At 49.0% G+C, this 16,039-nt stretch overlaps 7 protein-coding genes across 7 annotated transcripts; 1 reads left to right on the top strand and 6 right to left on the bottom strand.

Annotated features, from left to right (window-relative positions):
- Positions 1–505: 505 nt before the first annotated feature.
- Positions 506–884, bottom strand: An02g02470 (hypothetical protein; the record flags this gene model as incomplete). Its single annotated transcript, XM_059746131.1, has 2 exons — positions 506–617; positions 712–884. 2 exons carry the CDS (start codon positions 882–884, stop codon positions 506–508), a joined length of 285 nt encoding a protein of 94 aa, XP_059599915.1.
- Positions 885–3,115: 2,231 nt separating this feature from the next.
- Positions 3,116–4,057, bottom strand: An02g02460 (hypothetical protein; the record flags this gene model as incomplete). The annotated part of the gene is made up of 1 exon (XM_001399350.1): positions 3,116–4,057. The coding sequence occupies one exon, from the start codon at positions 4,055–4,057 to the stop codon at positions 3,116–3,118; it is 942 nt and encodes a 313-aa protein (XP_001399387.1).
- Positions 4,058–4,887: 830 nt separating this feature from the next.
- Positions 4,888–7,057, bottom strand: An02g02450 (hypothetical protein; the record flags this gene model as incomplete). Its single annotated transcript, XM_059746130.1, has 9 exons — positions 4,888–4,928; positions 5,006–5,104; positions 5,218–5,292; positions 5,395–5,526; positions 5,606–5,709; positions 5,835–5,960; positions 6,266–6,435; positions 6,661–6,787; positions 6,915–7,057. 9 exons carry the CDS (start codon positions 7,055–7,057, stop codon positions 4,888–4,890), a joined length of 1,017 nt encoding a protein of 338 aa, XP_059599914.1.
- A 574-nt stretch (positions 7,058–7,631) lies between these two features.
- Positions 7,632–8,801, bottom strand: An02g02440 (hypothetical protein; the record flags this gene model as incomplete). Its single annotated transcript, XM_059746129.1, has 5 exons — positions 7,632–7,771; positions 7,872–8,098; positions 8,260–8,378; positions 8,469–8,558; positions 8,655–8,801. 5 exons carry the CDS (start codon positions 8,799–8,801, stop codon positions 7,632–7,634), a joined length of 723 nt encoding a protein of 240 aa, XP_059599913.1.
- Positions 8,802–8,986: 185 nt separating this feature from the next.
- Positions 8,987–9,665, bottom strand: An02g02430 (uncharacterized protein; the record flags this gene model as incomplete). The annotated part of the gene is made up of 4 exons (XM_059746128.1): positions 8,987–9,097; positions 9,187–9,224; positions 9,303–9,399; positions 9,591–9,665. 4 exons carry the CDS (start codon positions 9,663–9,665, stop codon positions 8,987–8,989), a joined length of 321 nt encoding a protein of 106 aa, XP_059599912.1.
- A 725-nt stretch (positions 9,666–10,390) lies between these two features.
- Positions 10,391–10,734, top strand: An02g02420 (hypothetical protein; the record flags this gene model as incomplete). The annotated part of the gene is made up of 2 exons (XM_059746127.1): positions 10,391–10,393; positions 10,630–10,734. 2 exons carry the CDS (start codon positions 10,391–10,393, stop codon positions 10,732–10,734), a joined length of 108 nt encoding a protein of 35 aa, XP_059599911.1.
- A 619-nt stretch (positions 10,735–11,353) lies between these two features.
- Positions 11,354–14,593, bottom strand: An02g02410 (uncharacterized protein; the record flags this gene model as incomplete). The annotated part of the gene is made up of 7 exons (XM_001399345.3): positions 11,354–12,214; positions 12,262–12,459; positions 12,506–12,870; positions 12,917–13,241; positions 13,293–13,754; positions 13,806–14,087; positions 14,156–14,593. The coding sequence occupies 7 exons, from the start codon at positions 14,591–14,593 to the stop codon at positions 11,354–11,356; spliced, it is 2,931 nt and encodes a 976-aa protein (XP_001399382.3).
- Between the last annotated feature and the right edge of the window lie 1,446 nt (positions 14,594–16,039).

Here is a 16,039-nt window from a genome sequence, read left to right as displayed (position 1 = left end):
AGAGCCAAGCAACCCTAGAAGCGGGTGAGACTTCCCACGAGCCTCGAAAAGCATAATTTTTTTTTTCTTTTTTATCTTTTGACTCTGTGTGTGTGCCGGGGTTCAGTTCATATCACGACAGCACAACACAACAGCACACCGGGGAGATGGTTGCACTGCAGAACGCAAGAGGTGAGCTTCTTTTTTTTTCAGGGTCTGAACATACGACCACAAGCTGGGCAATCATTCTCCCCTTACTTGCAGGTAGTTGGAGATGGATCTCGTGGTTTCTTGCCTAATTGACCTTAGTTAACGACTCCAATGGATACAGCACTTTTTTAATGCAGCCCACATCGGGTCGAGTGGCGGCGGAACTAAAGTAGAATAGATTACTTTAGTTTTAGTGCGATGATTAAGTCGGCGGGGATCCTCCGGACGCGAACTTGTGCCGCCGGCCAATCAACGGCGCACGTGGTGGCAGAATCCCCTCGAATCCCGCCGGATCGTCTGATACCGCCTTCTAGAATCAAAGACCCTCTTCTCCACCCGCGCCAATCAGATCACAGCCGGGCTGCATTCGGCTGCTGGAGTGGCAGCGACCAGCATAAGCGGGCATAAGCAGGTCTTTTCTCTCCACGCTGGCTGGCTACCCAGAAGGGAAGGAGGCCAGGTGAGCATTGCATTTCAAAGCCAACAAGTCAATCAAGTCAATCATGTCTCTACGCTACACACGGGTAGTCCTGCGGAGTAACCGCTTTGCTAATTGCTACACGATCATGAGGTGTGGGGGGGAAGACACTTTTTTTGGCTGACATGGAGAAGGAGGGGTTCCTATCATTGACGGTTGAGAATCTCACACGACCACCAACTACCACGCACGTCCCATTTGGCCGCTTTCTCCCCATACTACGTACTCACTACTCACTACTGAGTTCGTTGACTTGTCAGCTTCTCCCTTGCATAACCTTGATACTGACAGATGTCTCGAGTCAAAATTCCATAGTGTCGCAAATCTTGTTCCACGCCTTTTCGAAATGGCACATCAAGGGGGAAATGAATGCTCCAGTCGACACACAGCCTCACTACGTAACTCTGACAGACGAATGGTCAGTCATCTGTCATGGCTGATCTAGATACGACCTACGTACCCATGCTGGATGTTGGTGCGGCAGAGACATGGAGGATGCATGTCGATACCTAGTCTACTAGTCGATCTCCTAAGTTTAGTTGCTTAAAACCGAGGGGGATCTTGGCGCTTAGACACAACCATCAGCCAGTGGGAGTGCGTCTAGCGATCACGTTGCGGGACACCGTCCTGCTGCTTGATGACAACCACATCTCTTTGAAACTCTAATCAACGCCTATTCTGGTACCCATTCTCGTCACCAATCTTTCTACTCCCACTGTATACCGAACAGTGGCTCCATATGGTCCAGGCGTATCAGTGACGGACGGAGGTGTCTGATGGTATCCCACATGGTCGCTGAATATGCCGTATCTATCCCTTGCGGGAATGATCTCTGGTACGTGGCTGGATGTCAACCACGAGTAACGTGGGTCAATTTTTCGCTTCTCGGACACTGACGGAATGCTATGGCTGACTGCTGGTCAGATCACCTCCTTTCATCTGCTGTGCTTCCAGGCGGACATATCCGATGCCAGCTCGTGTGTCGCTCCCAGGCAACGATACTAGTAGACACCGCCGAGTCAAGGTGTTTTGTCACTCGGCCCCGGACATTCCTACTCGGGACGCTTCTCTGTGTTCAGGGGAGCCAATGACATTCGAGCATCAAGCCCGTGCTTGCTTGAAGTCTTCTTGATGGCAGCAACGTTCTCCTATACCACAGTCCTCCTACTATTACCCTTGTCTCGGCACTACATCACTGCATCATATCCGGAGCCTTGCGAGATAGTTTTGCTGATCCAAATCAAAAGCTGCCCCTTTTGCTATTGATCCTGCAATCTCTGCTCGTTTGGATTACCTCTAGCTACTGCAGGGTCCGTTGGTGGCGCTCATGTTGATCGATTGCCGTGATCCTTCATCATTTAGCGTTGGTGAGGCAAGCTAGGAGCCACGGTTGGCCACCGTGGTGCGCCAAGGCACCCAGGTCAGCATTCAGGGCCGCGTCCGGTTCGTCGACCCGGTGTACCGTTGCGAGGCTTCCTTGACGAGAATGCGTAGAATGGTGGTCAGACGGTGCCCCTTCTGTCAAGCGGTCAACGGATTCCAGATGCAGGCCAAATGACGCAGCTGTTAGCCTACTTTAGCGGATCCAACTTAAAACACGAAGGCTCGAAGGAGTAGTTCATGGCGTATCATGAGTTGACCCCTGCGCTGGATTTCAGTACTGAGGCATCGAGTAGGTAGGTAGCATGAAGCAGTTGCTGAAGGCACCCTGGCCTATCCTGTCTGACGATACCGGGCATGACACTCATGGTGGTCAGCCTGCATATTGATTGAATCCCTTCTAGCCTTCTGGCTCGCTCGACGGATGTTCTTATGCCTTCCGAGAACCGCGGGTGCATAGTGGGACCATCGATGCAGGTAAATATGCCAATGCTGCGTCTACTACTGCGCACTTATCTTGCACTAAAACCGGTGTCGGGCACTGCAAAGCAACCTACATTGACCAGGGACCCCTCGCCTAATGCAAGGTAACCCTATTGGGCATTTCAGCGACGTACACGGTGCTTTCGGGTCTCATCTTACCGGCATCCCACGCCCCAGTCAACCACCTGACTCTAAATGTTTGTCTTGGCCCGATCAAGTGCCTTGTTAATTGCAAGGTAGCGAGGCAGCCGCTTCTGAATGGAGGTATAATTTCTCTTACGTTACGTTGACAAGCACCAACAAGAACAGAGTGGAAGTGTCCCTTGCATGGACGGCTCTTGCCGCTGTGTCCGATCATCCGACTCATGTCAAATTCACCTGTCTTTTATTGCGGCTTTTGCGGGATTTGTGAATGCCTGAGTCAGGGCAATGCGCTCACGCAGAGTACAATTTTTCCTGCCGGCTGCACATTTACTGTCCAAACAGCGATTACCAGCGATTACCAGCGATTCCTAGCGATTACTGGGGATTGTGGCTGTGCTTGAACTCCAGTGCGATATGGATCGTTCTGCTTCTGCTTATTTTCTAGGCTTCTTGTGTAACTTCACAAACAGCGGATAAACTGGCAGAGCATTCCAACGCAAATCCGAAACAACGCGCGTACCACCCCTGCGACCAATAGCTCAGTTCCATGCAATGAGGTGCGCCTTTGACCAGACTGCCATCAACCCGGACGCTGTTTGCGAATGCTGCCGTGCAGCTTCTGGTTTCCTCCTCGGATGCCTCGAAAAAGACATCGTCCTCCACGAGTGCGAACATAACGGGTGCTACGACATGCTTCGCCCAATCTTCTCGCCATGTAGGAAGCCAAATAGTTGGAAACTGTTGTAACTCCACAAGGGGCATTGCTGCATTCAGGCGGTCACTGTGAGCCAGAACTTCTGAACTACAGGTCCCTGGCTTGAACATTATTCTATCCTTGACATCCGCAGGCATCGAAACGTAATCCGAGCTGACCTTCTCATACACGGGTGGAGGAGAGCTATTTGCCGATGGCGCCAACTTGTCACCCATTCCGCTTGCGATTAGCCCTCCGAGTGGATATCGCGGCTTCTCATCCTGTGCATGCATCGCCGCAGCGACGGTGCCTCCCATGACACCAAGACTATGGCACAGGAGGACAATGCAGTTGCAACCGCCGCCGAACTTGGACCATAAGGCTGGGAGGATATAGCTATGCAACCAGCGCCCAGTTTCTTGATTGAAGTTCGATCCCTCCGGGACGGGTAGAAATGAGCTGGTTCCACCAACGCAAGGTCGGTCAATAGACACGAACGGGACGCCGAAAGCAATACTTGCTCTGGAGGCGGAACAGTCTGGCGTGCCATCAAAATAATGGCAGTCGTAAGTTCCACCGTGCAAGGCAACAATCAGTGGACGACGGCGAAGAGATGTGTTCGGGTCTGGAATCGAGTGTATGCCGGCCACCGTAGCATTGTTCGGGAGGGGGAGTGTGAATGACTGCATTGTAGGATATACCAGTGGCTTGGAGATGGCGTATGTTGAACGCAAGAATATCGACGAAATATACACAGGCTCAGGGATGAGTTGAATAAAACAGCACAATGATGAAACCCATCACAACCTCACTTCAGGTCCACGGAAAGCCTCACTCTAATATACTCAGTACCATGCACGCCACATGGTTAGGGTCCCGCGGGACCTTGATCAGGTGGGTCAGATCTTTTCTAATATAGGACAGGTATGCATACTACGAAAAGATGTCTATCTCCCAATTTTTCACCTACATCGGCAATCAAGGGTCTAACATGACTTGATCTCCCGAAACTACATACTACTTGAGCAGCCAAGTTGGTGGTGAAGACCCACCCATTTCGGGTATAGGCGTTAACTCCGGGCACGTCCGTCGGATTATGGCTTCAGAACACGGAGATAGAATTAAATGGATTACAGTGGGGAGAGTAGAAATTTCATGTTGTTCGGTGAGGCTAGGGGCCGTGGAGTCGATGTTGATGTCCAGCTGGCAGCAGGATATTGGAAGCCGAGCGAAGTGGTAGTTGCATATATATTTCTGTGCGGATAGGAAGGATCATGGTTATGGCGATAACCTAAAGTTGGACCATATAATAATGACAGATCAACTCGTGACAGTATGATAGAGTTCAATGCATTCAAATTAGAGGTTTTTTTTTTTTTTTTTTTTTTTTTTTTTTTTTTTTTTTTTTTTTTTTTTTTTTTTTTTTGTAGCTGATGGGATAAGATAATAGATTATCAGGTGTGATGCAATATCCGTATAATCTCCTGCAATGCCCTACTAGCAATCACTCCAAGTCTAATTAAACTACTATCTCTATCACTGCACCCATTGAATACTCACCTGCTCCTTCAATCTACACCATTTCCCAAGCAAGATACCACTTCACCTACTCCATCTTATTGAATCTCCTGATTCACCTAGGTAGTTCTGGACCTGACTATATAAACTCCATCTCGCCCCGTAGACCAGACCTCCTTCCTTCTCTATTATCCCTTCTTCAACAGCATCAGTCCTGGCTTTCATACTATATCTTCTATATTATCAGAATCATTATCCTATCTAAAGGGGTATTCCACCAATACTACCATAAACCATATTCGTAATATCAGAATAAAGAAGATATGAGCACCGACAAAAGAGATCCTAGCAACTAAAACCCACGATAGACGCACAAAAGCCCTTGGTGGTATTCGGACACCGGACACTGAGTACCGAAAGAAAAAAAAGCCCCAAGGAAGTGGAGTGCTCCTGAAACCCTACCTATCATCGAAGTACAATCTTAGAGATATTTCTACTCAGAACATACTGAGAGCCTCTTCCCCCTTCAATCTGGCTCTGAATCCAAACAGACAGATCGAACAAGCCATAGCTCTCACCATCTTACATATAACCATCTTACTTGGAGTGAGAGCGATAATGGTGTGGAACCGGGTCCTTTCTATAAAAGATGCAAGGGAATAAATCATGGGCATTACAAAAGGTCCGACCATGGAAAAAGGGCCGAGAAGTGGTCAAACCACGCCAAAACGCATCTGCTGAAGAGATAACGCTATCCATCGGATTGATGTCTTGCTCAATAACAAGCATCGTTTGCTCTATCCGAGACTCAGCATGGGGTGTTCTTACAACTAGCCAAACTCCTTACAGCTATACTTTTGTTGGCAGAGGATGATCTCCCCGCTATAGGAGCCAGTAAAACTACTATCTTACTGGGGCGAATACGTATTTGGGAATCATCCAGATTACTGGACGATGATCCTATAGTCATCAGCTGGGGTACGTAGAGCTCTATTCTGCCGGTAACCACTAAATTGCATTTGTCTGATGATTGCCACTAATGCCCGCCGTACAGGCGAATAGGTACACTGCGCCCTCCAATCGAAAGCGAAAGTAACTATCCGCACAGATCCAGCATGGATAGACACATAGGTTATATAGCCGTCGACTATATTCTACGCTGAATAGCCGAAAGGCGTGATACTTGGACGATAACGAAACCCTAATGAGAACCCCTCTGGTACTCATCCCGGTAAGGCATGTTGGTCGACTCACATACTATATGTATGAAAATGGATGCTTCTACTTCCAGCAAGTTTCATTACTTTGGTTCTCCGGTGCTATCCCGTGTCTTTCGACCGGAGACGAAGTACAAATAGTACTAACAAGTCTGGAAGTACGCCCTGAAGACGTTTGATTCAGGGAAGAGATGGACCAGGAAGCCTTCCGGATGTGGTTGGTGACCTATGTCGATCCAAACGGTAGCAATAGCTAACAAAACAATGAACGACAAGGACAAATTCTGTCCGACTACAGTCTCGCCGTTGGCAGATCCGACGAAAACGAAGCCCTAATTCGAATCCGGCTGGATGCCATCTTTCTCACCACTTTAGCAGCTAGGAAGCGGCTGGAGTTAGACAGTCTAGCCACAAATCTTCGGCAACATCGTAGGGGTCGTATAAATGGGTACATATTCAGTTAGAGAAGAATTTAAAGTTTGAATGGATCTACGACAAGATAAAGTGCATGCTACAGGGCAGGACTGATTATTCATTCTGACACAAAGATGCCGTACGGGCCTATCTATGGCATCTTGACCGATAACTGCGACTAGGTTTTTATCCGGATTAACCAGCAGTCGAGGGTAGACAGGATCTCCCATCGAGACTCTGCTGGATGTGAGCCCTGAAAATGTCACTCGCCTACGAGTCCAACAAAATTGGTTAGACAACGAAGAACTCCAGGTGGACTGTACGGATGAGGAGCTTGCAGCAATTGGCATCATCCCGGGGATGGTCCGGATCCGCTCACTGAAATTTTGGCAAGGACATGCTATTTGGAAGCTCTGGCGGATCTGGACCGAGGAGAAGACGTGCCTTGGAACCTCCCCCGCAATCGAACTGTGTTGTTTGTAATAGAGAAGTCGAACAAACACGCCAAGGTGGGGTACTACAAAAGTCTGCGAACCTCATCTGCGTTTGCTAAAAGAGAATGGTTTAGTGGCAGGAAAGACGTGCCGAAGAGGAGCGCAAATACAAAAGAGATGGAGGAAGAGGAGCGTAGGAGTCGTGAGGAAACTCAGTGATATCACTGGAAAATAGTGGTGGATATAAGCAAAGATAACATGTTACTCTAGTACTTGATTAAGGGATTAGTCGAATCAGTTGATATGCAAGTGAATTTCAGTCACAGAGTTTCATAAGGGAACGATTGACAAATATAACGAGATCTAATGCAGCTGATCGACAAGACGGCGTAGAAATAGTGGACAGTCGGTCTTCTATCGGAAATGATCCCTACAGTAGGCTATGAAAGTAGAGTTGACTACATCCAAGTTTCACATTCACCATCGATAGAGAATTCGCTATATAATAGTCTAATGCCATTAAGGGCATATTTTCCCTAATTCAAGGTTATCATCGTATCACTGACAACCACCTACCACCCACCGCCCTATAGCATAGTCCCCTGTTCATCCTAGATCATAGCTTCCATCTCTTCTTCGTTCCCTCCGGGCTGGACTTCATAAACACCATACATCGAGAACTATGCGAAAAGCTCCGGGTTCGTGCCAAAAACAATCTCGTTCGAAGCTGGAGAATTCAAATTAAATTTGGATAAGCACCCCGACATTCGTGTCCCAACAAGTCCTTCCGTAGTGAAAACATCCTTGCCCTTCAAGCTGTCTTTATTATCTCAGTCCAACTGATTTTAAGAACTGAGCGAAACGTACGGGATCACAGGTCTTTTTGTCCTCATGATCAAAGCGACACAGTACCGAAAAACGCCCATCCATAGAACAACGGATGTCATAGTCGACGCCTTCCTCCGGCTTGTATATTTTGTTGATATGGCGGAGACAATGTATAGTACAGAACAGGCAGCGGATGTCAGCAGGGATTTCCTGCTTGACTCTCGTGTTTCGACGTGGCATCGTGAAGTTTTCGAGCACAAAGGAAACGAACAAAAGACAGACAATGGATCCCATGTCTAGGTATTTGTACGTCCACTCGCTGCCAAAATTCCGCCACACACCCCTATCTTTCATGTATCGCTAAATTGGCATCTTTATGCCAAAAAGAATAATTCGTGCGGCCCTGAAGGAGGCACTTGATCTTGTCGTAGATCTATTCAAAATTAAACTTTAAGTTCTTCTCAAACTGAACATACTGACTTGTACGACCCCTGTGATGAGGCCGAAGATCTGTGGCTATGCTGCCGGAAATCGAGCCGCTTCTTAACTGCTAAAGTGGTGAGAAAATTGGCATCCATCCGGGTTCGAATTAGAAATAGCTGTTTCCATGATGAACCACGCGTCCTTCATGGGGATGTACTCCTCAACAACAAATAAAGCAGCGCTGCGCATTGACTAGAGCGACTTACTATTCCGAATCCTGTCGTTACCATTAAGGCTTTCGGACGTGCATTTCGAGCGCACGACGAAAAGGCACTTGCCTCGGTCCCATAAGACATCTAGGTCTCAATAGAACTGTATGGTTGTATAAAATGACAACAGACTGCAGAACGGTAGGAACTTCGTCACTAAGGAGGAGGCAATACTGCATGTACTGCATTGCGAGACATCTTCCCAGAGAAAGAGCAGTTCTTCTCATCCCTAGTTACAGTAACTCCACAATACGAACATGCTTTGGCCACTTCTTCTGAGTATATCATCGTTATAATTCTGCAGACGCACACCGGGCAGACCGTATCCATCACTAGCTTTAAGAAAGCAGCCGAGCTAATGATGATTATTTATCCCTCCAGTATTTCGCATCACTCATGTTGGAAGACATGTTTATAGGTAACGACTGTCTTCGATGGCATTGAAGTATGGTGTAATGTGCACTCAGTCGCACATTTGAGAACTAGACACGCAGATCACCGGAACAACAGAGAGTCTACTGGTCAGACTCGGGAGCAAGTCCTCCTCCCTGATTGAATCCAGGCCTTCTGTACCTCGAGCCAGCTCGTCCAAGTCCCTGTAGTTCCGAATTGACTCCTTGAGAACGCTCCATGAAAATGGCACATGAGCAGCACATTTGAAGATTCAAGCCCACTCCACTCCACCGGTATTGTAACCAGTTACCAACAATCATACCCCGCTACCGGCTGACTTGAAGGCGATTATATTTTGTGCTGCTGGACAGCGGGAGTAGCGGTTTGTGCCGACCCATTACTCATCTCAAGGGTTCATTTCCTGCCCCGACTATATACTCCAGCTCTCCATTTGATTCCATGAAGATGGTATTCCCGCTTTCAGAACCATGTGCTCATGTAGAAGCTGGAATGGTAGGAGGACGTATGCTATCCCCTCTGATAGAGATAATTCGGTGTAGATATATAATTCCAGAGGAATTGATCTCATCTTCAAAGTTGATCCATTATCTAGGAAAAGATCCCGGACGAGACTTGTCAAAGATACAGTCGGTCCGTTCCAACCCACGCCCTTTTGCCTCCTTTTTAATATGGTATACGATTGTAAATTTACTCCATTAAAGAGACCATCCGTGTACTGTCCAATCCTTTAGACACGTACTCAGCCCACCCAGCTACGTCTGGGGGAGAGCAATGGTCCATATCTAGTCCCTGCGCATTTCGATTAAGGTATTTTTTTGTCGGAACACAATATTAAAGAGTATAGTCGGCTCTCTTTCTTGTCTCTTCCTGCCATCCTCGAGTAGATATGCGTATGCGTATATCCAAGCTTGTGGAAGTAGATATATGTGCGACGGATAATAAAGTGAAAGATGGAAGAGTCTATATCAATAGCCTGAAACGAATCGAACGCTAGCCAGCACCCCCTCCCCCTCTTTTTCCTCCATCTCGCATGATAACCTCCGTACGAACTTCAGACGTAAAGCTATCCGTCTAGAGGCCATTTCCAGAAAATGCTGCAGTTTCAGCACCATGGTCCTGAGAAATCAGAATTTATCTTCATCATGCTAGGCTGTTGTACGTTCGAACGGACGTGTGACAACGGCTCATTCTCGCTCTGTATGTGTGTTTATTAATGGTGAGCTAGCTCAATGTAACCCTCAGACTAGGATCCAGAAGATGCCTGATTGGTAGTATACTTGATATTTCTCTTGGGTTGGTAGTGTCATTTTAACATGTAGACTTGACTGTGTACTAATGTACTAAGTATTGAATGGTTCCGTTGTATATTCGATGGAAATGTTCTTCATCGTAGAAAGGAATAGATGTTGAGATAGAGAGATATCAATAGAAGAGAAATATTGAGAAGATGGAGGCCGGCAGGGAGGAAGATTTTATAGTAAAGGAGGATGTCATCTCAGGTAATGATGGTGAGTGAGTGAGTGGCTTTAACTAATGGAATGGGAATGGTGAAGGAAGAAGATTTGGTTGAATGTATTTGAGTGAAAAGGATGTTGGAAAATGATTATACGATATAGAAGTAGGTTGGGGCATTCAATAGAGCGAGGATGCGTAGGGCTCCTTATTCAATCTGTAGACGTGGTTGGAATAGTATGTAGGTCTTGGCTGGTATCTGCCACCACTATATTGAATCCAATGCACGCAGGTTCCAATTGTACTGACAATAATAATTCGTATCTACGTCATGTTCATCGAAGGCAGGACAAGTTGCAACGAGACATTCAACCCCATTCATGACTACGCGCTATAGATCTTGGATATCGTACGCATAGAGGTATATGATAAAGGCAAAAACAACCAAAACAAAACAGGGCAAAGGACTAAATGAGTTGGTTTGGGAAGAATCCATCCCAGGCAAAAGGCAAATATGCGATTGCAATGATCACTTCAAAACCGACATCTGTAGCAAGAAAAACACCTTCGTACACCATCGTTTCACTTGGTATCATATCTGGAATGTATGAACGCAAAATTTCCCATCTTCCACGGTTTGGTATCTCATATAAAACCTTCCCAAGGGCACACACATTTGGCACCTACACACCCCGGCTGAAAACGACCAAGCACAATAAAGAGATCAATGACGAACATCTCGCAAGAATAAAATCCAGGTGTAGAGGGGAGAATATGACAGGGAAGGAAAGGATTATGCAATGCTAATGCCTCTCTCGTATTCTTCTTCCCTCTAGTGCTTTTTTTGCATCTTTTCTTTCACTTCCTGACGTCTTATTTGGCTTGCACTCTGTGGTATCAAAATAAATCCGAAACACGAATCGCTGACAACAAATCAAAACGAAAAACAGAAACTAAAAGAAGAAAAGAAAAACCAGAAGTCTCTTGGGGTATACTGCTGCAAATTGACATTGATTTTAACGCGGTGGCCCGATTGGGGCCGGGTATCCAGAAGTAGAATTGGAAGTACTAGGACGACCACTGTCAAAAGAAGCGCGCGGGTCATGCTTGGGAGTCATGTCCCCTGGCGCGGTACCGAATGGAAATTTGGTGTCAAAGCGCGCGGGCCAGCCATTGCTGCTGCTGTGGCTGTGAGAACTTCCGAGGACAGGCACGTCGTCCTCGGCAAGGTTCACGCCAGAATCATTCCATGGGTTGCGGTAGCCACTGTCTCGAGACTCCATGGAGACCAGTGACGCCTTCGAGGCGTTACTGGAGGCATGCTTAAAGAACGATCCGGGGGAGGCCGAGTGATTCTTGCGGCCAATGAACGAAGAAAAGGAAGAGATGCTGCCAGGCTTCCGCAGTCTCTCAAAGATGGACCCGCGCTCGCTGGTCTCATCCGAGAAACTGGGTCGAGTGGGGGAGTCGGTGACGATGGGAGCAGGCGCATGCTGCAGCAACTTGGAGTCGAAGAAGGGGAGAGACTCTTCAAAAGAGTCCGACTTGGGACGGGGAATAGCTCCCTTGACCGTAGTTGCGTCAAGGCCGTGAGCGACCAATCGGGAGATCAGGAAGTCAATGGCATCCTTGAGTCCGCCGGCATTGTTGCGAGTATATCCGAGCACAACCCGGTCTTCCGGCCCGAAGACGGGCGAAGAAGAGCCACTCTCCGAAGCCGAGGCCGGAGGGTCCGAACTAGTATCAACGGTGGTATCGACCTCGTATTGGTCCTTGAGCTTGGCACACACGTCGTCGTGGAACTCGGTCGATTTGAAGTACTCGCGCAGCTCGGCGGAGCTCTGGAAGAGTAGCTCGTGGCTCTCCGGAACCATTCCCTGCTAAGGTTAGAACTGATGATATCCATACTCGGCGGTCTACTTACCAGTAAGGCGTCAACGGCCTGTGGGACCTGGTACTCGGGTCCGGAAATAGTCACGACGTCACTGGCAAGTTCGGTACTAGGGAACTCGATCTTGCAGTTCCACTTCTTCTCGAGCTCATCGATTTCGGACATGCGCGCAAGTAGTTCACGGTGATACAACCGGTTGATGACGACACGTTCGGAGACATACTCGGCATCCTGTCCAATTAGCAACGACACTCAAAACGGGAATGGCCGGACTTACGACTTTCTCGACCATGTCCATAATCTCCTGCTTGACCAGGTCCAGACTCTGGGCGTTACGGGCAGGGGTCCGGCAAATGACATTGTCAACCTTGATGTCATCCTCCTCCTTGCCCATGCCACCACGGTCCATGGCGTTGGAGAACTTGACAAACACCGAGTATTTCTTCATGATGCGCTGGATGTGCTGGCCGCCAATGCCGATGATGCGCTTGTGGTACTGGTCTGGCACGTGGAATGAGATCGACGCCGGCATTTCCTGTTCAACAAGATCCAAGCCATTCTTGGTGGACTCGTACTGGTTTCCACACACGTCAATGTAGAAGTTGTACTCGTTGAAACCATCGAAGATGATTTGCACGTTGCCTGTATACGTTAATATGGGATCATGTGGCGAATACGGCAAACTCACTCTGGCCCATGATCTTGTTGATCTTTCCGTTCTTCTTGCCGCTGACGAATTCCTTGTGCTCGTTGGCGAGTTCGATCTTCACGCGCATCTGGTACTGGCTGCGCTGCACAAAAGGGATCTGGTTGATCACCATCATTGCTGCCTTGACCGCGTCATCCGAGCCGTTGATGGTGAAGGTCAGGTTGTCAAAGCTGACTTCAGCGCCCGAGTTGCTGCAAATGTCGGATAGCATGGTGCGGACGTCTGCGGGAGACGGCGCCCGGAAACCCCCTTGCGACGGGTCGGGCATAATGATCCACCACGATGCGCTGTAAAATTGACCAGCCTGCAAACGTTAGTCCAGACACAAAGCAGTCTACGCGTAGAGTAACCCTACCAAAGCCATGATCTCCCGCACGGTGCGCTCGACGTGCAACACTTCGGTGCCCTGGATGCGAACCAGACCGCGCTGCGTACCCAGCTGAGGGAAGAGGACGTAGGAGCCGTTCATCTCCATCACCTTCCGGACCTTGTCCAGACGGTCGAGCAGAATGTTGTCGATCTTGTTCGAGTTGACAATGACATCCTTGACATAGATCTTCACGCCCATCACCAGTTCCTGAAGCTTTTGCTTCGCACGTGCAATCTGCTCCTGCGTATCACCGGTAATGTAGACCTCGTTCTCGCTGCGACGGTGAGCACCCGGCGGCGTGTAGCCGAAAATGCGGGGAAATGGCGGCGGGAAGTAAATGGCCGTGCCAGTGGCCGCCTCAATCAGCTTGATGTTCTTGCGAGTACGGCCGCAGACCAAGGTGTGCATGGTCAGCTCCAGCTTCACGGCATCCACGTGACGTTTAAGCTAGTAGCAGTTAGTTTCCAGGACGTTGATCGGTCGGAAGAAAGAACCCACAATCTGATCGATCATAATCAAGACCCTGGTCTTGGCATGCTCAGCGCTCTCCATATCGCCGTAGATGGACACCCGGAAGCGTTGATCCAGCCCATTATCTGAAGCGTAGCCATAAGAAGACACCACCGCACTATCCGTGTCACGGATTTTGGGGCTCAGGAGGAAGATATCCGTGCCCGTATACGCCGCCAGCGTATCCAGATGCTCCAAGACGCTCGCTCGGATATTCTTGGTGGTTCCGTCCAGGATCAGGTGCATATCCACATCCACGGTCGCACATCGCTATAACATGACCCGTTAGCGGATATAACGGGATCCAAGCACCATAACATGAAAATATTTCAACATACCAACAAAATCGGGGTCTCGTTCAACACCCTCGCTCGCATCTTCCGCACCGTCTCTCCATCACCCGTGATGCAGACATTGGTCGCCAAACCCTGGGGGCGCCGTTGTAGCGAAGGAACAGTCTTGGGCTCCGAGGAGGTCACAGCCGCCTCGACCCTCCCGTTACTGCTTTCGGTGATTTGTCGACACAATCTCCGCAGGGCGTCGACATTGCTCGCGTGAACCGGAAGCTGGTGGACGGGGGTGCCTTCGGGAGTGCCCTCGGGGAAGGTCCAACGTTGAAGGGCGCCAGGGCTCGCATGCAGGACATCGTCGACGTCGGGACCGGCAAGAGTCGAGGAGAAGGGCACGTTGAACGAGAGATTGACGGTCGGGTCGATGCCGGTCGGAGGAGTCATGGGCGGCGCGCCATGCGGTCGACGGAGAGAGTGAGAAGTCATGTCGGTATGCGGTCGAGACATGCCAAAGGTGGGCGTCATTCGCTCCCAGCCATGACGGGCCTGGCCCGTAAAATTGGAAATCTTGTGCATGACAAGGGGAGGTCAAGTCTCTAGCCCCTTGAACAAAGTCGAGGGGAGAGAAGGTTGTGGAGGGCCGGAGGGGAGGGAATGGCGAACGAATGGGCGAGGAGGGGGAGGGAGGAAGGAAGAAGCGGAGGATGAGAGAAGACGGACGGGATTGGAGAGACGAAAGGTGACAGTCGAAAGCTGCAGTCGCCGTTCCCGACAGGGAGTGGGCGCGCAGATGGTAGGAAGATGGTTGTTTGTGGAGGAGGGTGACTGGCCACGGACGGGGTGGAATCGGAATGGGAGGGAAAAAGGATGAATCACAATCAGGTCTACAACCAAAACGGGTATCAAGCAAGAAGGAGGGGGAGGTGCACAGATGAAGAAGAAAGAAGATTGGAAGAAATGAAGACGGAGGGAGGGGAAGGGCGCGGAAGTGGGAAAAAAAAAGCAGGACTAAGGAAGGAAAAAGGAAAAAGAAAAAAATAGGGAAGAAGGAAATAAATCCAAAGCAGAAAAGGGAAGAGGAAGAGAGGAAGGGAAAACGAGAATGGGATGATGGATCAACAAAACGGCGTTGGGGGTCTGTTGGCAGCACCAGCAGCAAAAGCTTTAGACTGGATTTTGAGGGGGGGGGAAGGAAAGAGGAGAAGAGAGCGAGAGAGAAAGGAAGGAAGAGCAAGAGATGATGGAAAGGGAATGGATGGAATTCCTCTGGCCGAATTCAGGCAAGCAGCAGAGCCAGTCAGCGCCTCTTTTCAGCTGCTTTGGCTGCGTTGCTGGAAAGTTGGTGTGGATGGCTTTTGGAGGGGCGGAGAGAGCAGAAGAGCAACATCAGTCAAGAGTCAGTCAGAGTGAGAGTGGGAATTTCCCTTTTCTTCACACCTTCTTTCTTTCTCTTTTTTCCCAGGCACCGATTGCAAAGGGACTCGACTCGACTTCGAGGAGCTACCCAGCTTATACTGACATACCATGGGGGCGAGTCAAGTTACACTTGAATTCTTTTCATATCTCCACATCTATAGAGATACAGTCGATTACTGTCCTAATATCTAATATAGATTCTAAATTCCTCTATCTTCTGGGTTTTATTTATTCTCAATTGCATCCATCATCCCCATGATGGTCAGTCAGTCAGTCAGTCAGTCAGTCTCTCCCTTCGAGTCCTCAGGCGGGAAGGGCGGGTACTCAGCCCAGTGTCTAGGCCCAATGTTTGCATCGCCTGGAGCCAAAGTACCACTCAGAAACCTGGTGTGGCCATTCCTGCTGCTGCTGCTGCTGCTGCTGTTGCTACTTGCTGCTGCCCTCTCCCCTCGCTCTGATCACTTGCTATTCTTATGATTTTCCCAGCTGACGCTAGTTTACTAGTTGACTAGTATC

The sequence above is a fragment of the Aspergillus niger genome (assembly GCF_000002855.4).
Source record: "Aspergillus niger supercontig An02".
Lineage (NCBI taxonomy): Eukaryota > Fungi > Ascomycota > Eurotiomycetes > Eurotiales > Aspergillaceae > Aspergillus > Aspergillus niger.
This window is presented reverse-complemented; position numbering and strand designations above follow the sequence as displayed.